The sequence below is a fragment of the Miniopterus natalensis genome, chromosome 2 (assembly GCF_054644295.1).
Source record: "Miniopterus natalensis isolate mMinNat1 chromosome 2, mMinNat1.hap1, whole genome shotgun sequence".
NCBI classification, from domain to species: Eukaryota; Metazoa; Chordata; class Mammalia; order Chiroptera; family Miniopteridae; genus Miniopterus; species Miniopterus natalensis.
The window spans coordinates 157,513,532-157,530,727 of record NC_142082.1 but is presented as its reverse complement, the minus strand read 5'-3'; the positions used below and the strand labels follow the sequence as shown (position 1 = coordinate 157,530,727).

The following is a 17,196-nucleotide window of genomic DNA, read 5'->3' as shown; positions in this document are numbered from 1 at the left end:
ATCCACCTTTGCACATCCAGCACATTATGTAACTGGAGCAAATGATCGACAGGACTTTCTAAGCATCTTTTCTTGTTCTTAGAATCCCCGTTACAATCTTGGCACTTGGGTTTGGTGTGCCGAAAAGATAAGTGCTAGGATCCTTGGAGATAACCTTCCCAAATCACAAAATGTACATAGAAATTTCATGAAAGCGACCTGTTTTATAACATGTAAAATGCCTGCCTTATGTTTAGACAGACAGTAGAAGGGTAGAAGTGGCCTGGGCCCAGAGAAAGTCTTCCAATAGTCAGCTGACCAACTGATAGAAGCATAATTCACAGTAGTGCCCTCTGGTTGCCATCTCCTTAAATGCCATCTGCATTCCTCATGCAAGGGTAATGAAGACATTTAAATATTCATTGCTAATTGCTTGTCAAGGCTCTGTACATTCAATGTGAGTGCCTGCTAGTTGGACCACAGTTTGGTGTGGATTGCTAAGCCAAAATATTGAGTTGGCGAATTATTTGAGATACAAATATACCAAAATTAGATCTGCCAGGAAATCAAGTAATTTAAAAGCATGCAGTGCATGATTTGAATTCATGGAGAACATGCCATTCCAAACTAAATTATTTTCAAGAAAAATATAATACTTAATCTGGACCACAAGAGATATTAAATCACTTCCAAATTAACTGGGTGAGTTTAAGAACTGAAAAAGCATACAGTGGAAGGTTTACAACTTTCTCTAGCACTCTCCATCATTGCTCTGAGGACGATGTGGTTCCAAAACAGTTTTAAGAAAAGCATCTGTTGGATTTCATAAAATTTGCTCATGTTTCTTTACAGTTATTCACCTTGTATTCTGAGGAACACAGTCATGAACTGAACAAGTGAACCACATACACTGCAGAACAGCTATTGATGCAATAAATGTTCACAGGAAATAATCAACTACTTAAGATCGCTGTATTATAGGCAAAGGGCCCAGGTAATGGTCTCACCAAGAGCCAAAGGGTATTGAAATTAATACAGCACATGCTTTCTCTCTATACACTCTCTGACAGTTTTACAGTTGTACATACTAGATAAAAATTTCTCTTAATTTAGTGGCCTTGGAACCCCTGTTCTCTACTGGTCAAATTATGTATATGATTTAATAGAAAAATATTTTAAAATTGTAAATCACTATAAAATACAGTAGGGAAACTGGGAATAGAATAGTTCTATCAACTTTAGTTCTATAGGATTATCTAGTACCCACAATGAAATAAATGATCAATTTTAAAATGTTGAACCTATCCCAATTTGTTTTGTGTATAAAAGTGGTATTTTCAACTGCTTTATATGTTCTGGATTTCTTTTGCTGAGAGCCTGCTGTATATATCAGCTCAGCTCAGGAGCACCAAGGACACCAGCCTGACAGACTCTCGTTAGAGTAAGTGGAGCTGTTAAAGTAGAAGACAGTTACATTAAAAAACAACAACACATTCCATCAACGTGATATGATAGTCCCCAGGTCAATGGAGACTCCTGTGCTATCTCTGAGGAATGTACTAGGCACGGATCACCTCGCAGGTTTTGATTTAACAGTGTAGAGGACAATTATGCTACAGATTTTCTAGAGAGTTTCCCACTCTGAAGTAAAGCCTTTCAAGAAGAGAGAGCAAAATGGAGTTGATCAGAGTATAAAAAATGAAATGTTAAGTGACTTCAAGGTTCTGAGGTCAGCTGTTTGGATCTTATGCCATCTTACCAAGAGGCTAACATTAGAACCAGTTTTTACAATAAGTAACCTCTAATCATCCACCTCTAAAGCACATAGTATAAAAAATGACTCAATTAGTTACCCAAAAGTGGAATTTACAATACTTCTCAAGAGGATGTCAGTGGGAGATAGGGGACGTTAACATGGTAGGATGCACTATTTTTTGACCCTTTGCGTAGTCATTTAAGCTAATTCTCAGACACGTGAACAGGGAAAATGAGAGCTGACTGGAGGAGCTGGAGAATGTGTGGGGTGCCCTTCGTTAAAACACCTTACAACAGCATGCAGAGTAACCGGCGACGCTGCCACATTTTAGAGCCTCTGACAATAAGTTCAGAAGACAATGAAAGAATTGAGGTAAGAAGGGTGTAACAAAACCCAAGTGGTTATACGGCCAGCATGTGGTATATAAAGTATAGTTGCTTATTTGGTACATAGTTATTATGTGATTCCATATAAAAATGAATCCTGTAGCAAAAGTTTATATTTAGTTCTATGTATAGAGGTAGATATAAATCTACATGTGGATAGAAGTCTAGATAATAGACTGAACCACCAAAAGAATGAGACTGATTTAAGGTAAGTTCTCAGAGCATAAGCCCAGCCACCCCGGTGTGTAGGGGAACGCATCGGGCGAACGTTACAAGGCCAAGTGCCGGTGCGTGGGGAGGAGCCCCCCTCCTTCCACCCACACCCCGCTGCCCCTCCCAGGGGGCTGCCGACGTACAACCGGGTCCAAACACTCGGCCCTTTGGGATTCTCTTCCTTGGGTTAAATATTCCCCTTTCCAACGGCCTCTATTCAAGTTTGCAAATATTACTGAGAATGATCATATTTTTAGTCTCAAAGGTCTTATAGTCAAATTAATTCTTTCTAAATAGAGGGAGCTGAAACAAAACGAGGGCAGTAAATATCAGGTAGGAAGGGGGTAAATCGGAAGATGCAGAAAATAGGAAACACCAAAGAAACCGAGTTTGGGGAAACAAAACAATGTCAATGGGCACAGGTGACAATTTTTATCAAATTTATTCTCAGTTCCAACTGGCTCCAGTAAAAACCACATTAATCAATATTTTGTACAAATAAGGAGCACTCCACTTTAAGATCAGTGTTCTGGACCACAAATCTAGTTATACTTTCCCGCCCTCTCAATACTATTCAAGCACCGATATTGAAACTGACAAGAGTGGTTGGCTTTCTCTTTGCTACCTTTTTTCCTATTAAATATAAAACAAACAAACAAAAAACCCAGGCACATTTAAAGAAATATTTGCCAAAATTCTACACTGCTCTGAGTAATTTCGGAGTAGAGAACACAAGCAGATTTATTGCTAAAAAGTAGTCAAAATGAAATAGGATATATAAGTTAGAACCAAATAAGATGGCCTGTATGCTTTCTCTCTTGAGTGAAAACTAATAATTGTATTACAACCAGATTTCCTTTGGCAAGATGATTCTTATCTGGCCAATCAAATTTTACAAAACTATGTAAGTTTACTAAGGTGGCAAACATTAGGTAAATCTGATTTCACTTGAAAAATCTTATAATCCTACGTTGACGTGTGCAAAGATCCAAATGAATTGTATCTCGTCTACAGAAGAAAAGAAAGTTTTAGACTATAAAGCTTCTTGGGGTCAAATGCATAACTCTAAAAGTCAACATTCAAAGAACTATTATTAATGTGCTAATATTCACTTAGGGAATTTGGCAGCTGGTCTCGGGTTCTGTGGTTTATCCAATGACTTGCAGAATGGAAAACAGCACATGAATTGTTTGCACATGACACCAGGCTCTGGTGGAGTCAACAAGGAAAGCCGTTAAATATCTAAAGAAACGCGGTCAGTGAGTTGATTAGAGGTGTTCAGTGAAGATCTGTATTTCCTAAGCCAAGAACCTCCTGAATGGCAAAAGGCCACAGGGATTAATGGGAGAGGACACATTTGTAAATACAGATAATAACCCATTTAGAAAATAAGGGGTATGGCAATCAGGAATCTTTTAAGTTTTATTTTCTACTTGATGCTCAGGTGTGATGGTTTACAGCTTCATAATGTAAGTCTACTACATATTTAAATTGAAAACTTCTATTCCATTACCTCAACTTACACAGAAACCAACTAAAAATTCACTGTTTGTAGTGGCTCAAATGCACATTCTTTGTTAATATTTAATAAAGAAGTCAAAAAAACCCCACACAAACTATACTTTAGAAGAGGTGATATTTTCTTAGCTACCTAAGTCTGAATTAAACAGTTCACGAGTAGATGGTTCCTCTATTGCTCCTTGAAATTGGGATTCGTAGAAGTGATGAGCTTTGCTCGCCACCAGACACACATACACAAAGGGAGAGATGGGCTGTGGATCAGCTATCATAATGGACATCCCTGAAATAAAGCTCACCAAGCTATAAAACTCATAAAAAGCACATGCATGAAATGACAGAACAGAGTGTGACTGTCAAATGTTGACTCAGAACAGTTAAACCCCTTTTGGCTACACTGTTTTTATGGTCTCCTTCTATACTAATGACACGGGAAGAACAAAGAAACAAAAAGGGTTTTTAACCCTCCATTTATGTGAATCTCACAGACCACCAAAGAAGATGAAAGATTATTTATAATGTCATAACGATTTATTAGTTGGAAATTTTTTCATTAGCTTAAGTAAAATACAAAGAAACAGTGCATGTGTCCACCCCCTCCACCTCTCGGTTTCACCCTTGCTTATGGAGATGACCATTTTCTAAAAAACAATCATCCACCCACATAATCTAACAGCACAAATTGATGAAAAGGCTTTCTTGTAAATTGTATATAAATTATATACAAATACATACACACATTCTCTCACACACACATACATATACTTCCCTTCAACATCAACAATAATGCAAGTCACAGAAGTCTTTCACTAATTTACTCTGGTCAAATGTTAACTTACCCATTAAGATATTCCCAGACACTTTGGTCCTCTGAAATCTTGTATTCCTTAGGAATATTTTTCCATTCATTTTCTCCATCAGAGAATCATAGGGGGATAGGAGCTACATAGTTGGAAAGGTCTGTAAGTGTCCTCTGGGCTAATCATCTACAAATTCAGTCTTCTCTAATCCTGATTTTTCCCCCTTTTAAATTCCACTAGATTCTCCTAGTGCGAAAAGCATGAATTAGAAGCCATAATGTGATTCTACCATCTAATATTTTCTTATGAAATTTGGTAGCCAGCTTCATGAAATATTTCAAGTGTAATTCTAGCTAAATTTCTTTGAATCTTAGTTTCATCAGGTAATCTGATATAGCTGAAATGTATTGGCCGATCAAGTTTTCTTAGGAAGTCTTATGACACAGAAGAGAGATGGAATGGTTTTGAAGGAAACACACAGTTTCTATGAATTCGAGTCTTAATCCAGATGAATAACTTTCCAAGATAGTAAAATGGCTTGTGGATAAAACTGAATCCCTATTTATGATTTTAAAGAATTGACTTTAAAGTGGGAGAAATATTAGAAAGTTGATGACCAGTAACTAATTTTGATTTTCATGATGGAAGAGAGAAATGTGAGGGCCAATGACAGTGTTATGTTCCAGAAGAGACAGAGCTGATTGTTTTAAGGATTAAGAGCACTTAGTAGAGGATGTGGTGATACCAAGAAGCTAGAATAGGTTCATTAAGAAAAGCAATGTTAGCCCTGCCGGGCATGGCTCAGCGGTTCAGCATTGACCTAGGATTCAGGCTTTTGGGGTTCGATTCCCGGTCAGGGCCCATGCCCGGGTTGCGGGCTCGATCCCCAGTCGGGGGCGTGCAGGAGGCACCCGATCAATGACTCTCTCATCATTGATGTTTCTCTCTCTCTCCCTCTCCCTTCCTCTCTCTGAAATCAATAAAGATATATTAAAAAAAAGAAAGGCAATGTTATAATAACCTCAGTTTCTCTTTCCTACAGAAATTGGAATGCAGACCAGAGAAGCTGAGTGGCCGTTATGTGTTGGACTTAGCTCAGCCTTAGGTATTGTTCCCACCGATACCCTGTCATCATGATGGAGAAATTGCCCAGGACCCCAAAAGACAGCGTGGAGTGGAGTGGGAAGAGGAGATTAACAATAGTTGTCTTTAAATATCTTAAGAACCTCCCTGTTTAAAATCAATCAAGACCTGGTATTTGTGAAAAAGAGAATTTGGCCACATGCAGTCGAGAGAGAGAACACCAACCACCGGCTGTAAATTATCTGGTGGGAGACGGCAGACCACTGAAGGACGCGCTCTCCCCGTGGCATGGGCTGCCTCGGGATGTAAAAGATGCCGCCTCCCCGGAGGCTTCGATCCTGGCATCTTAGAGATATTGAGGAGGTAATTCAGTGTCAGATTAAAGGTTCTTTTCACTTTCCTACAAACCTGCAATTCTAGGTCCTACTTTACTGGACTCCCTAAAACAAAATTTAAATATTTTGACAAATGTATAAAGCCATACATACTTTTTCTATTCACAATGATAATTTCTTGAAAAGTTATTAATTAAATTTCAAAGCTGAAAGGCACTGCATTTATAATTGAGAATTCTATAATCATTTCTTTAAATTCAAGAAAGATTATTCAAATTATGAAAAACACATGCCAAAAATATGGTTATTGAAATATATCTTATGAAGAGTTTGTCCAATAATGATCAGATTTACAGATTTAGATACTTTGTAAAACACACAGTTATAGGCCCAAATTCAAAATTAGATTTTAGTCCTTAAACAAGAAAACCACTGCTCTGGAGAAGTCCCTGAGCATGGGGGTGCAATGCACAGAAAACAAATTACTCACAATGAAAGTAGACATGAGTACCATCACGGGGAAACAGTGGCTCTTGTTTATTTGTCATGATGGTGCTTAGGTTGCGTACATGTGGCAGAGCGGAAGGCAGGAAAGGAAAATAAAACCTGAGTTTTCAAATGTTTGTACTGAGTTTTGAAATGTCTGTTTATGTGGTCAGCATTCGACCACAGTCTAAAAAATGACTTAGTTGTTATTTCAGACCAGGGCAGATATAGATACTGTGCACACTGAGTCAAATCAGACGGGTTAATGGGAGACAATCAGGGGGTCAACAGAGACAAATAATAGAATTCACAACCTACACTGGATGTCTGGCAGGCGGGAGGGCTGCTGAGATGCAAACACAAAACTGGAATATTGTCTGATAATAACTGTTCTATAAACAACGAGTAACTCAGTTACTGAGCTACGGAAATGTAGAGAATCATTCTCTTTAATTTTCCCTTTTCATGGATTAAAAACTATAAAACTGTCAGCATTCTTACATATGCAGCCTCAGTAGCCAGTAGTTACCTCAGTTAAAGAAATATAATTGGACTATTTTAAAGAGTTGTGGTTTGGATCAGAAATTCTGGGTCTGACAAGCAGAAGTAGGCACATCAGGGTTACAGTGCACTTTTCCATTTTCCATGGTAGTTTTGGAGGAAGGGAGGGAAATAATGTAGATTGGAACAGATATTTAAATCTCACATTAATGAACGCTAAAATTTCATGTTTTATTGGGGCTGCTGCGAGAAGCAAAAGAGATGATATTGAACATATCCTTTTGTCTTCCTAACTCATTCTCAGGTGAAGGCTCTGGTGCCTAGAAAGGGAGCAGAAACAGGAAAAATAAAGAACTGGGGGAAATATGCAAATTGTGGAGGTGGTGGTTGCTTAAATGAGATTTTTGTGACATTCAAGAAGCATACACTAAATAATACATGTGACCAATGCCGAGCACGAGCTAATCCAAGAGGCACGGGGTGACTTTTGCGAGCCTCCCCAGCGTGGTCCGTTAGCAAGGAGGCTGCAATTCTAGCCAGAGGATCTTGGTTTAAAAACCGATCTACTTGAATTGCTGTCATTTTCTCAAAATTCAGGGTTTGTTTTTTTTTAAGTTTTAAAACAAAGATAAGCATACTGTTCTGCTTATATTGCAGTATATACAAGACTGAAATTTAATGTGAAAGGCACAAAAGCAATGTCAATAGCCGTGGCTACTCCCAGGACTCATGAGCAAGTGTTTCTTGTTTGATCTTCAGGGTGAGGAAGGGAGCAAGGAAGAAGGGAAGGAAAGGCCGTTCTTAAGAGGCCACTTTTAATATTAGAGATAAATAAAAACTCCAGTCCAACAACAAAAGTGATTCTTATTTTACTTATGGAAAATTTAGAAAAATCAGAAATGTGGGGTCATATATGGAAATTTATAATCCTATTGCCTTGGCATAGCTATTGCTAATTCTTCTTCTAGTCTTTTATCTATCTACCATAGAAACTTAAAAATATCCAAGTGGTTCTTGGCATAGTGTTTTCAAACTTGTTTTATAGGGTGAGTACCAGAGGGAAGGGGGTGGGGGAGGTAAAGGAAGGTAAAGGGGGAATAAATGGTGATGGAAGGAGCCGTGACTTGGGGTGGGGGACACACAATACAATGTACAGATGATGGATTATAGAACTGTACACCTGAAACCTACATAATTTCATTAACCAATGTCACCCCAATACATTCAATAAAACTTAAAAAAGAAAGAATAGTATCATAAGCATATGCTCAGGCCTTTAAATGAAGAGACAGTTCCAGTCGTCAGAGCCGTGGGTGTCCATCTGAAAGCCCAGTTCGGCCTGCCCTGGGTGTCTCATTTTATTGGACCATCGCACGCTAACCCCTCTACCAGAATGATGTAAGAACACAAGACTCTCTTGTTTGAAAACACGCACAGCTTTTCTAGGCTTGGAAATTAAGCCATAAAAAGTTTACTGAAAAAAAAAAAAAAAGAAAAACCTTTAAAAAGCTCCTTAAAAACTCACACCATAATTGCTCCCCACCACGCGTGGGCACTTGCTAGCTGCAAGTAGTGGCACTGTGACAAATGGAGCAAAACTGAAAGCAGGCTCTACTAAGAGAAAGAAAAAGTCTTCCACTGGCCATCTGTGAAAATAAGGCATGTGGCCATTAAATGCAGAGGCTGTAAATATACACAAACTCCATGAAGCAAATGGCAAGAAGGGACTAAACTTCAAGCTCAAACAAATCAAAATGTTTAACGCATAGTTACCACTGCTGGACGAAAACAGCTCTGATCTTTGCAGTCTGCACACTCGGCATGGATTTCAATTAAATACCCCCAAAAAGAAAAGAGGGAAATGAAAAGAAAGAAAGAAAGAAGAAAAAAGCCATCTGGAACAAAAGGCTATAGACAGTCTATACTCAATTTCTAGAAACAAACAGCCCCTTTAACTTGCACCAGCCTGTCGAGAATGTCGATTGGAATTATTGAAAGGCTGACATACAGGGTGATGGATGGGTGATGACATAATACCTATTTGCCTTTTTGTCGTGGTCTTGGAGAACTGGCTGCTCTGTGCTGATAATATTCACTAAGGGGTTTTCCCCTCCCTCCCTGTCCCATAAGAAGTGTTCCCTAGCTAAGACACTCAGAATTAAGAAGGTTTCATGAATGAAAAACAAAGGAAAAGAAAACCTAAGGATCAAATGCCAACTTGCGCATACAAAGCTGGTCTAGATTTTCAAATCATCAGTTGCCTAGAAAGCATTTCCCCATCCATTTATATAAATTTGCAAAGTAGAGAGACTCCGATAATAAAAGGCGAGTAATCAAGACAAGATTTTGTGTACCTTTTAATTAAAGACTCCAAATAAATAATCATATGTGAAGTAGAGATTAAAAATAATATATACTCACTTTTATAAAGAGAAAATATCAATCATTTGTGTTATTTTAATTTGTTCCTAGGGAAATTCTAGCCAGTGGGATTAAAAGTTTAGGGGACTTTTTTAAAACATGCACACGCACACACACACACACACACACACACCCCTAGGAAAAGCTCCTGCTTGGCCACACTCGCAATGATATCTCAGTTCCTCCCGAAGGGTTCTCCTAACAGGAGCTTCTCCTCCGTGAAGTCTTTCTCTAGCCATTGAAATGTCGCTTTAATGTGACTTCTCGAATGCAGTTTAGCCAAAGGCACCATCTACAGGAGCTATCGGTGAATCACTGATTCACTGAAGACTCTGCCCCTGGAAGCAGAGGCGCGCCCCTCCCCATCCGCTGTCCCGGCCACGCGTGTAACGCGCAGTCTGAGCGGGGAGCAGGGGTCGGTGGGGCCGAACGACCCGCCGCGTGTCCGTTTGAGAGTTAGCGCCGCGGCCCCTCCGTCAGGCGGCCAGCGGAGCACCGGGGAGAATGATGGATGTGAAATTATTACAGGGCCGCCATCCGATACACTTACTGCCGTTTGTCACTAATGCTGGGACTGACACGCTTTTTTTCATTATTAAACATCCACATTAAGTCAACATTGGTCACTGTCATCTCATGTTTGGGACTCTGTTAAAGCGAGAGGAAAGGGGTGACACTGGCAGCAAAGAGGAGGCTGTAATGGAAGAGTTTCCAAGGGCCAGGGTGAAAAAAATTCACCCCCGTTTACGAACCAGTCGAGGTACACAGTCTGTAGTAAGGCTGCTTATGAATATGACTGACAAATGAAAAGAGAAACTGGTGTCATTACTGAGTACGTTATTACTTATAATATACGTGTTATTCACCAAATTTTCCTCTCATTCTGTGGAAATCTGCAAAGAATTTTCACTGAACCTCATAAGGAGAAGTAAGATTTTCCCAGCTGTTCTGCTTTGTAGCCATAAAGGCATTCATAGCATGTGCAGGTGTTTAGATTTCAGGTACACCGTAGGCAATATCTGGTGAATAAATTGTCTACCTTCAGAAATGCATGCACACATTGGCTTTTTTATTTTGGGGAGTGACACCTATTTTATATCAGAAAAGCAATACAGAAGTTGGCCTTAGCATGTAGAGAGCATGTGTGTGAACACATATTTATTGATTCAACCTGTCACCAAGCATTGTTTTCTTTTGGACATGCTTGTATGTAATTTATTTATTCATTAAAGTATTTTTTATTGATTTTTAGAGAGAGAGGAAGGGAGACGGAGAGAGAGAGATAAACATTGATTGGTTGCCTCCCGAGTGCACCCTGACCGGGGACTCACTTGACCTGGAATCGAACCAGCGACCTTTCGTTACATAGGATCATGCTCAACCAACTGAGCCACACTGGCCAGGGCAAGTAATTTAATTGTTTATGAACCACGGACAATTTATGAGGAAGGCCCTAAACATGAAATAGTGGAAGAGCAAAAGTAGAAGACAACAAATATGAAACAAAAAGCAGAGCAGTTTTGAGAGCTTTGATGTCATTTCTCTAATGTAGCTGAGGCTCCAATGGCCTTTTCCTACCCTGTAGCCACTCTGCTCCTTTTTTCCCTGCCAATATAATCTTTGATCTTAAGATACCCCTTGATTTCAGGGCTCTCGTTCAGTCCCAGGACATAATTCATGATCAATTTAAAGCAATCTCTCTTCCGTTAGCCAGTAATTGTCCTAAAGACGTACATATGACCCAGCACCACCCAAAGGAGATGCCTGTGGAAGTCAGCTTGAGGGGTGCAGTGAAACATCCCCATGAGAATAACATACAAGACACCCCTATGTGAATGAAGACCGAACTTAGCGAAGAGAAAACGAATTCCCCTTCCTGGACCGCTTGCCTTCATGGGAGAGCTGTAGGTGCAGCCACGTTTTGTGACCCTAAGGCCAAAACCAACAGAACCAGAGAGATTTCAACCCTGACATCACTGAGCTGATAAACTGTGACCAGCCTTCTGCTCCTTACTTCATCATATGCTAAAACTTAATCCGTGTTGAAACTACTGTATTTAGGTTTCCTGAGACATGTAATGAAGTGCGTCTCTAGCAGATACTATGGGAAAGGTCTCATCTTCCTAGGATAATGACATTGGGAGTGAGAGAAAAGCGCAGGAAAACTTCTGGTCTGTTCTTCATTCCAACCCGGAGCACTGGGCCTCTGTTACATTTGTATTGCCGGCCAGGATCTCCTATTAGATATGGACACCTTAAACCTCAAGGTCAGAGCCTGAGCATGCAGGTGATTGTACGGCCAAAGCGGCCAGTTGGATGTTAATGAAGTGAAGTGGGTGGTTCTTTTTACAAAACAGATGTACAAGGGTCTTCTTTCTGAGCCTTCCTACCTGAGCAGCTTATTTATTCACACATAGAACTAATCTGTAACCGGGCTGTGTGGTGAAAAGATAACATTATCTGAATATACAATCAGGCTATAATTAACCAGAGATGACAATTATAAATAACACTGTGTCCCAGAGTTTCCAAGAAACCTGACATACACAGTTCTTGGGTACATTGAAACACTTCCAAGAAAAGTTAAGACATGAAAAAATCTTTTAGAAGTCTTCAATTAAAATGTGTTCCAGTAAAAATGGCTTTCATTACGTGTTTTAGTACATGTTACTGAAAAACATTCATCCCTTCTTCACACCGCTAATCGTTTTCACTGTCTGATTACAGCTCTTCAGAATTAAGACCTGCTAGTTGGGACAACTGTATTGGCCAGTGGAAACGTGAAGAAAAGTTAATGTGTATAAGGTTTGCGTGCTCAAGAAAGCAGATCTCCACCAGAGGGTTCCAGTTATCCGGATCTCAGGTCATGCTGTCTCCGTTGAGGCAGATAGAAAGCACACGGCTGAATTTCTTTCCCCCTTTTTCTTGCTCCCAGTTCCTTTCTATTTTTTTAATCTCCTTTATCACACCTAATCCTTACATTTCACATACCTTCTGGGTTTAAAAAGTTGGGAGTGTTGTTTTAGAGAGGAAAAAAGTCCTCATTTTGGGGTTCAAATGATGTGAGACAATAATAGTGAAAATTATAAGAGGAAGTTATATATTCTGGTTGTCTTTCATTAAGAACTACGAAGCAAAATGTCAAACCAATTACTAATCTCTGTGCTTTGTAATGGCTAACATTGGGCGATTATAAAAATCTATTAAAAAGGTAGGTACTAGGGAAATGCACAATACGTATAGTGATGACTATTTATTTTTAGTATTTTAATTTTTATTTATTTTTAAAAATATGTCTTTATTGATTTTAGAGAGAGGAAGGGAGAGGGAGAGAGAGAGACAGACAGAGAGAGAGAGAGAAAGATTGATGGTGAGAGACTCACTGATCAGCTGTCCCCCACACACCCCCTACAGGGACTAAGCCCACAACCTGGGCATGTGCCCTGACTGGGAATCGAACCTCGATCTCCTGGATCATAGGTTGATGCTCAACCACTGAGCCACGCAGCCAGGCGTGATGTCACTTTATGTGGAAGGACAAGCATCCACTTTTGTCAACTTAGGTATATATAACTGATCTGATATGCTACCCAATATGGGGTCCTATTCAATCCCCACAGGTAGGCCTACAAACGTAAATATGCCATGATTAATGCTCAAAATAATAATTTGACCTCAGCTCTAAACACTATAAAGGCAGAGGACATGTTTTCTTATTCAATATAGTACCTCAAGAACACAGCATCATCCCTGATACATAGTAGGTGCTAATGTTTAATAATTACTAAATATATAACATTGACGCCATCTCATTCTCATGAGCTGCACAGACAGATATCAATCATTGACACTTAGAAGTGACACCCAAGCCAGATCACCAAGAAAAGGCAGCGACAGTAATACCTGCTTCTAAGAGAGCTTCTACAGCCTCAGTTCATCCTCAGGGGTCAAGGGTCACGTAAGGCATGAACGAGCTCGGGTCCTGCTGAGGAGGTTGTCCTACACATCACAAGAGTTTGCCATGTTGCTACAATAAGGGACCTGCTTGCCTTCATATTTTAAGATTTTCACTTAAAACCACATAAAACTATAAGGCTTTAATTGAAGACGTAGCTCAACTGCATTGAAAGTGCGTGGTGAAGAGATCTGGGAGCCATAACCTTCTTGAGAACGAAGACATCTGAATTGGCCAGCAGATCTGGGCAGGTATCACTTCAAAAATAGTTAAAGAAAAAAAAAATCCTTATAATTCAACAAAAGAGAAAGGAAAATGAAAAAGCAGCAAAGTCTGAGGGTGGAGGTGGAACGGGAAGTGGAGATGAGGTCCCCTAACGGCGGACAACTAAGGACCCGAGTGGATGCAGGGGGTTCCACTCCCGGAGCCGAATCGAAAGGCTGAGCCGAGGGGCGGGAGCCCGCGGGAAGTCACGCGTGGGAGCAGCGGATCCGTGTTAGAGGAGAGTGCGGCGCTGCGGCGGGCAGGCCCGGATTAGTGTATGTTCTACCATTGCCTTACAGCCCTCAGCACAACTCCTGCCCTCCGACGTGAACGACTGATCTGTAACCAGCGCTAAGCCGCACGCTGCTTAGGGGCCCAGGAGCTTCACGAAGATGAATTTCCATACCATCAGAGCGCTTTAATGGGCTCCCCGATCCAACCACAAGGCCTGTTTTGCAAGTACATAGAACTTAGGATGAAGGCTTCCTGTCCAAAAGGATTTGGTCGGTTGTCACTTGACAATTCCCAGCCAGCGCGGGGGAGGGGGGGAAGATAGGTAGAGTTGTCTCTGCTTTGGAGGATTAAAAAAAAAAAGGTACAGATGCTTGCTGAATGCAACCAACTGCTGCATCCGCAGCTGAATTCAATGCGCTTAACAAATAACGGCAATTTAGCTACGCTTGCGAGGGATAGCTGGAGTCACTTTGCATTAGCATCTGGCCGAGTGTTAAACTCATTTCTACGCGGCGAGCAGAGGAGAAGGAATTTCTGTCCAAGCATCTCTTCAAGAATGCTTAAATATTTGAATATAAATTCCTCTAGGCTTGCTATCATTCCTCCCTGGAGCTGTCACTCCGTCCTTCCTCTTGCCTTCTGGAAAAATGTTGGGCCCCCGCCGCCCCCGCCTGTCTCTGGTCTGAGACGGCGCAGGGCGATCGGCTGACCCACGTTTCCCTCTCCCCTCCAGAAACGGAGCAGGATGGAAACGGTTTCTGACCCATGTTTGGACCAGAAAAAGTACGGTTGTGACAGGATTGTGCGCACATTTCACCTTCACTATGCAGATTGTGAGCTTCTTGGAGAGTATACGTCAAATTGTGCATAAAACCTGGGAAACCAGACACCTGTCCAGATGAGCAAGCTGCTCATTCTGTGCAATCCTTTTGACTCCTGTTTCCCACGATGATTAACCGTCCAGTTATTGCTAAGTACCTGATCACTTTCCTTCCTATCTATGGCATCCATATAACTAGAGGATTACTGAAAGGAGACTCAATAACACTTTAAAATTTCAATTCAAAACATATTAAACATTCAAACATTACCAAAAGAAGTACATCATTTTGAGCTTTCTAGAACTTGTAATATTTTTCTGAATAAAATACAAATGTAACTTGGACAAAAAAGTCTAAAATTATTACATTTCAGATAATTTCAGAAGATTCACTTGGCATAGGTAGAATAATAATTTCCAAGTTACAAAAATCACATATTTGCTTTATAATAAAGTCACATTTTCTGACTGTGCAGTCACCTAAAACTCGACAGGGCCTTGCATTAGAAACATATGACAAGCTCGGGATCCCGGATCCTTAGGCTATGAACGCGGGTATCATCCAGGCTTACGCTGCTTAAAGAAGATTCAGCATTTTCAAATCCAGCTCATCCCCAAATACAAGTTAAGCATCTTTGTAAAGCAAAACGCTCACTCAGATATCTCGTGTCATTTCATTTTAATACAAATGGATGGCAGAAGAGATATTAATTGTCAATAAGGGGTAAAGATGGGACACAAGAGAATTATAACACTGCCTGTTCTTGGCTGGTTTTGATTAGGATGGAGATTTCTGTATGGACAGAAGGAAAAGGGAGGTGAACCATTATTCTGAGACGACGCGAGGACGGAAAGACAACAGAGAAGACAAGCATTCAGGCAACTGAAGTGCTTCTGGAAAGGCAGCTACTTCTTGAACTCACCTTTTCGGTCCGGCAGTTATTGAGACTTAGACTATTCACAACAGCCACCTTCCCATCAAGCACCTGTTGCTCCCGCCGAAGTTGCTCCTTCATCTGCCGAGCTTCCTGGATCGCCTTGGTGACAGCATCATGGTCATTTAAATAACCTGAAGACGTGACAGAACAAAGGGTATGTTTTGGACAAATGCATGGAACCTTTAACCGCAACAATCACTTCTTTTTTGGGTAATGGCTAGTATCTGGCATATAGTCCTTTCTCAGTAGAATTTGTCCAAATGAATGAATGAATATGTAATTGACGATGACTGATTCACATAGTTGTACATGAACATGGTGCCAAACAGCTGTAATAAAAACATAATATTTAAGGGAAATATAGTTGTTTCCACACATTTGGAAAGAAGTCTAAAATATAGCTTTTAAAGAAACCCTTTTTAGTTATCTGAATATTTTGTAGTGCCAAAATAAAACCTGTCTTTGATTTTTTTTTTTTTTTTTCATGTAAGGATTATGTGAATGTTACCACAGGATACAGATATCGATAATTACCACTGTAATTACTGACGCTATTATAGCATTCAAAAGGTCAACTTAAAGTTTATGTATAGCACTTTTAGGTTGTTATTTACAGAAAGAACAAATCATTACTAACTGACAAAGAATAGCATTTTGCCCCTGAATCCATTTATGGTGAAATAAACCGCAGGTGGCAGTGGTTTGCTATGGATACATACTTGCAACAGTTAAGAGGCTAAATTTCAAGTACAGAATGTAACCAAGTGCCTGTAATTGTTTGATTAAAAAAAAATTGTGGTTACTGGTAAGAATAGTCACATTTAATTCACACTCTTAATAAGATGGTCAAATGACCAGCCTGTATCTGCAGGTCTATAATCCAGAGTTAACAACAACAGCAAAAAAAACAGAACATTGCCAAAATATATCTTTTAAAGAATAATAAGTGTAAGGAACAAAACTAATTGTAATTTAACTTGAACACCAGGCGTTTATTTATTTGATGCACGTTATTAGGATAATCTGCATGATCTTAAAGTAGAATACCAACGAGAAAAATTATTTTGCAAACATTGAAAGGAAAGCTAATACCTCATCTTTCGTTCTCTCTATCTTTTAACTAGGGCATAAAATGACATAAACGGAATCTATAATATGATATTGCCCAGAAAAGGGACTTGTTTGTGACATGAGGCTAAATCTAACCAGATCCATTGGTGAATCGTGACAGATGGAGGGACTGTGAGACAGAAGGCAGGCACTAATCACACATAAAATGACCGGCTTGCCTCAACATGTTCCGTGGATTCCAGCAAACTTTACACCCTAATCCATTTTTAGAACAAAAAACATCTGGGCCATAAATCCTCTAATCTGCCAAAACACGCTATTAAATCCCATGATTTGTTGAAAAACACTAAGATTAAAGAAAGGAAATATAAAATGGCTAACTGCCGTGTTAGGAAAGTGTTATTAATACTATTTCTTTGTCTCAATTATGAATGTT

General features: G+C 39.9%; 1 protein-coding gene across 7 annotated transcripts in view; it reads right to left on the bottom strand.

Annotated features, from left to right (window-relative positions):
* The window catches only part of SOX5 (SRY-box transcription factor 5), an 898,547-nt gene that overhangs the window by 16,342 nt on the left and 865,009 nt on the right, over positions 1-17,196 (bottom strand). For all 7 annotated transcript variants that reach the window (XM_016197392.2, XM_087814757.1, XM_016197390.2 and 4 more), the window contains one exon: positions 15,675-15,820. In XM_016197392.2, coding sequence (XP_016052878.1) covers positions 15,675-15,820 — 146 coding nt within the window. The remainder of the gene's footprint in view (positions 1-15,674; positions 15,821-17,196) is intronic.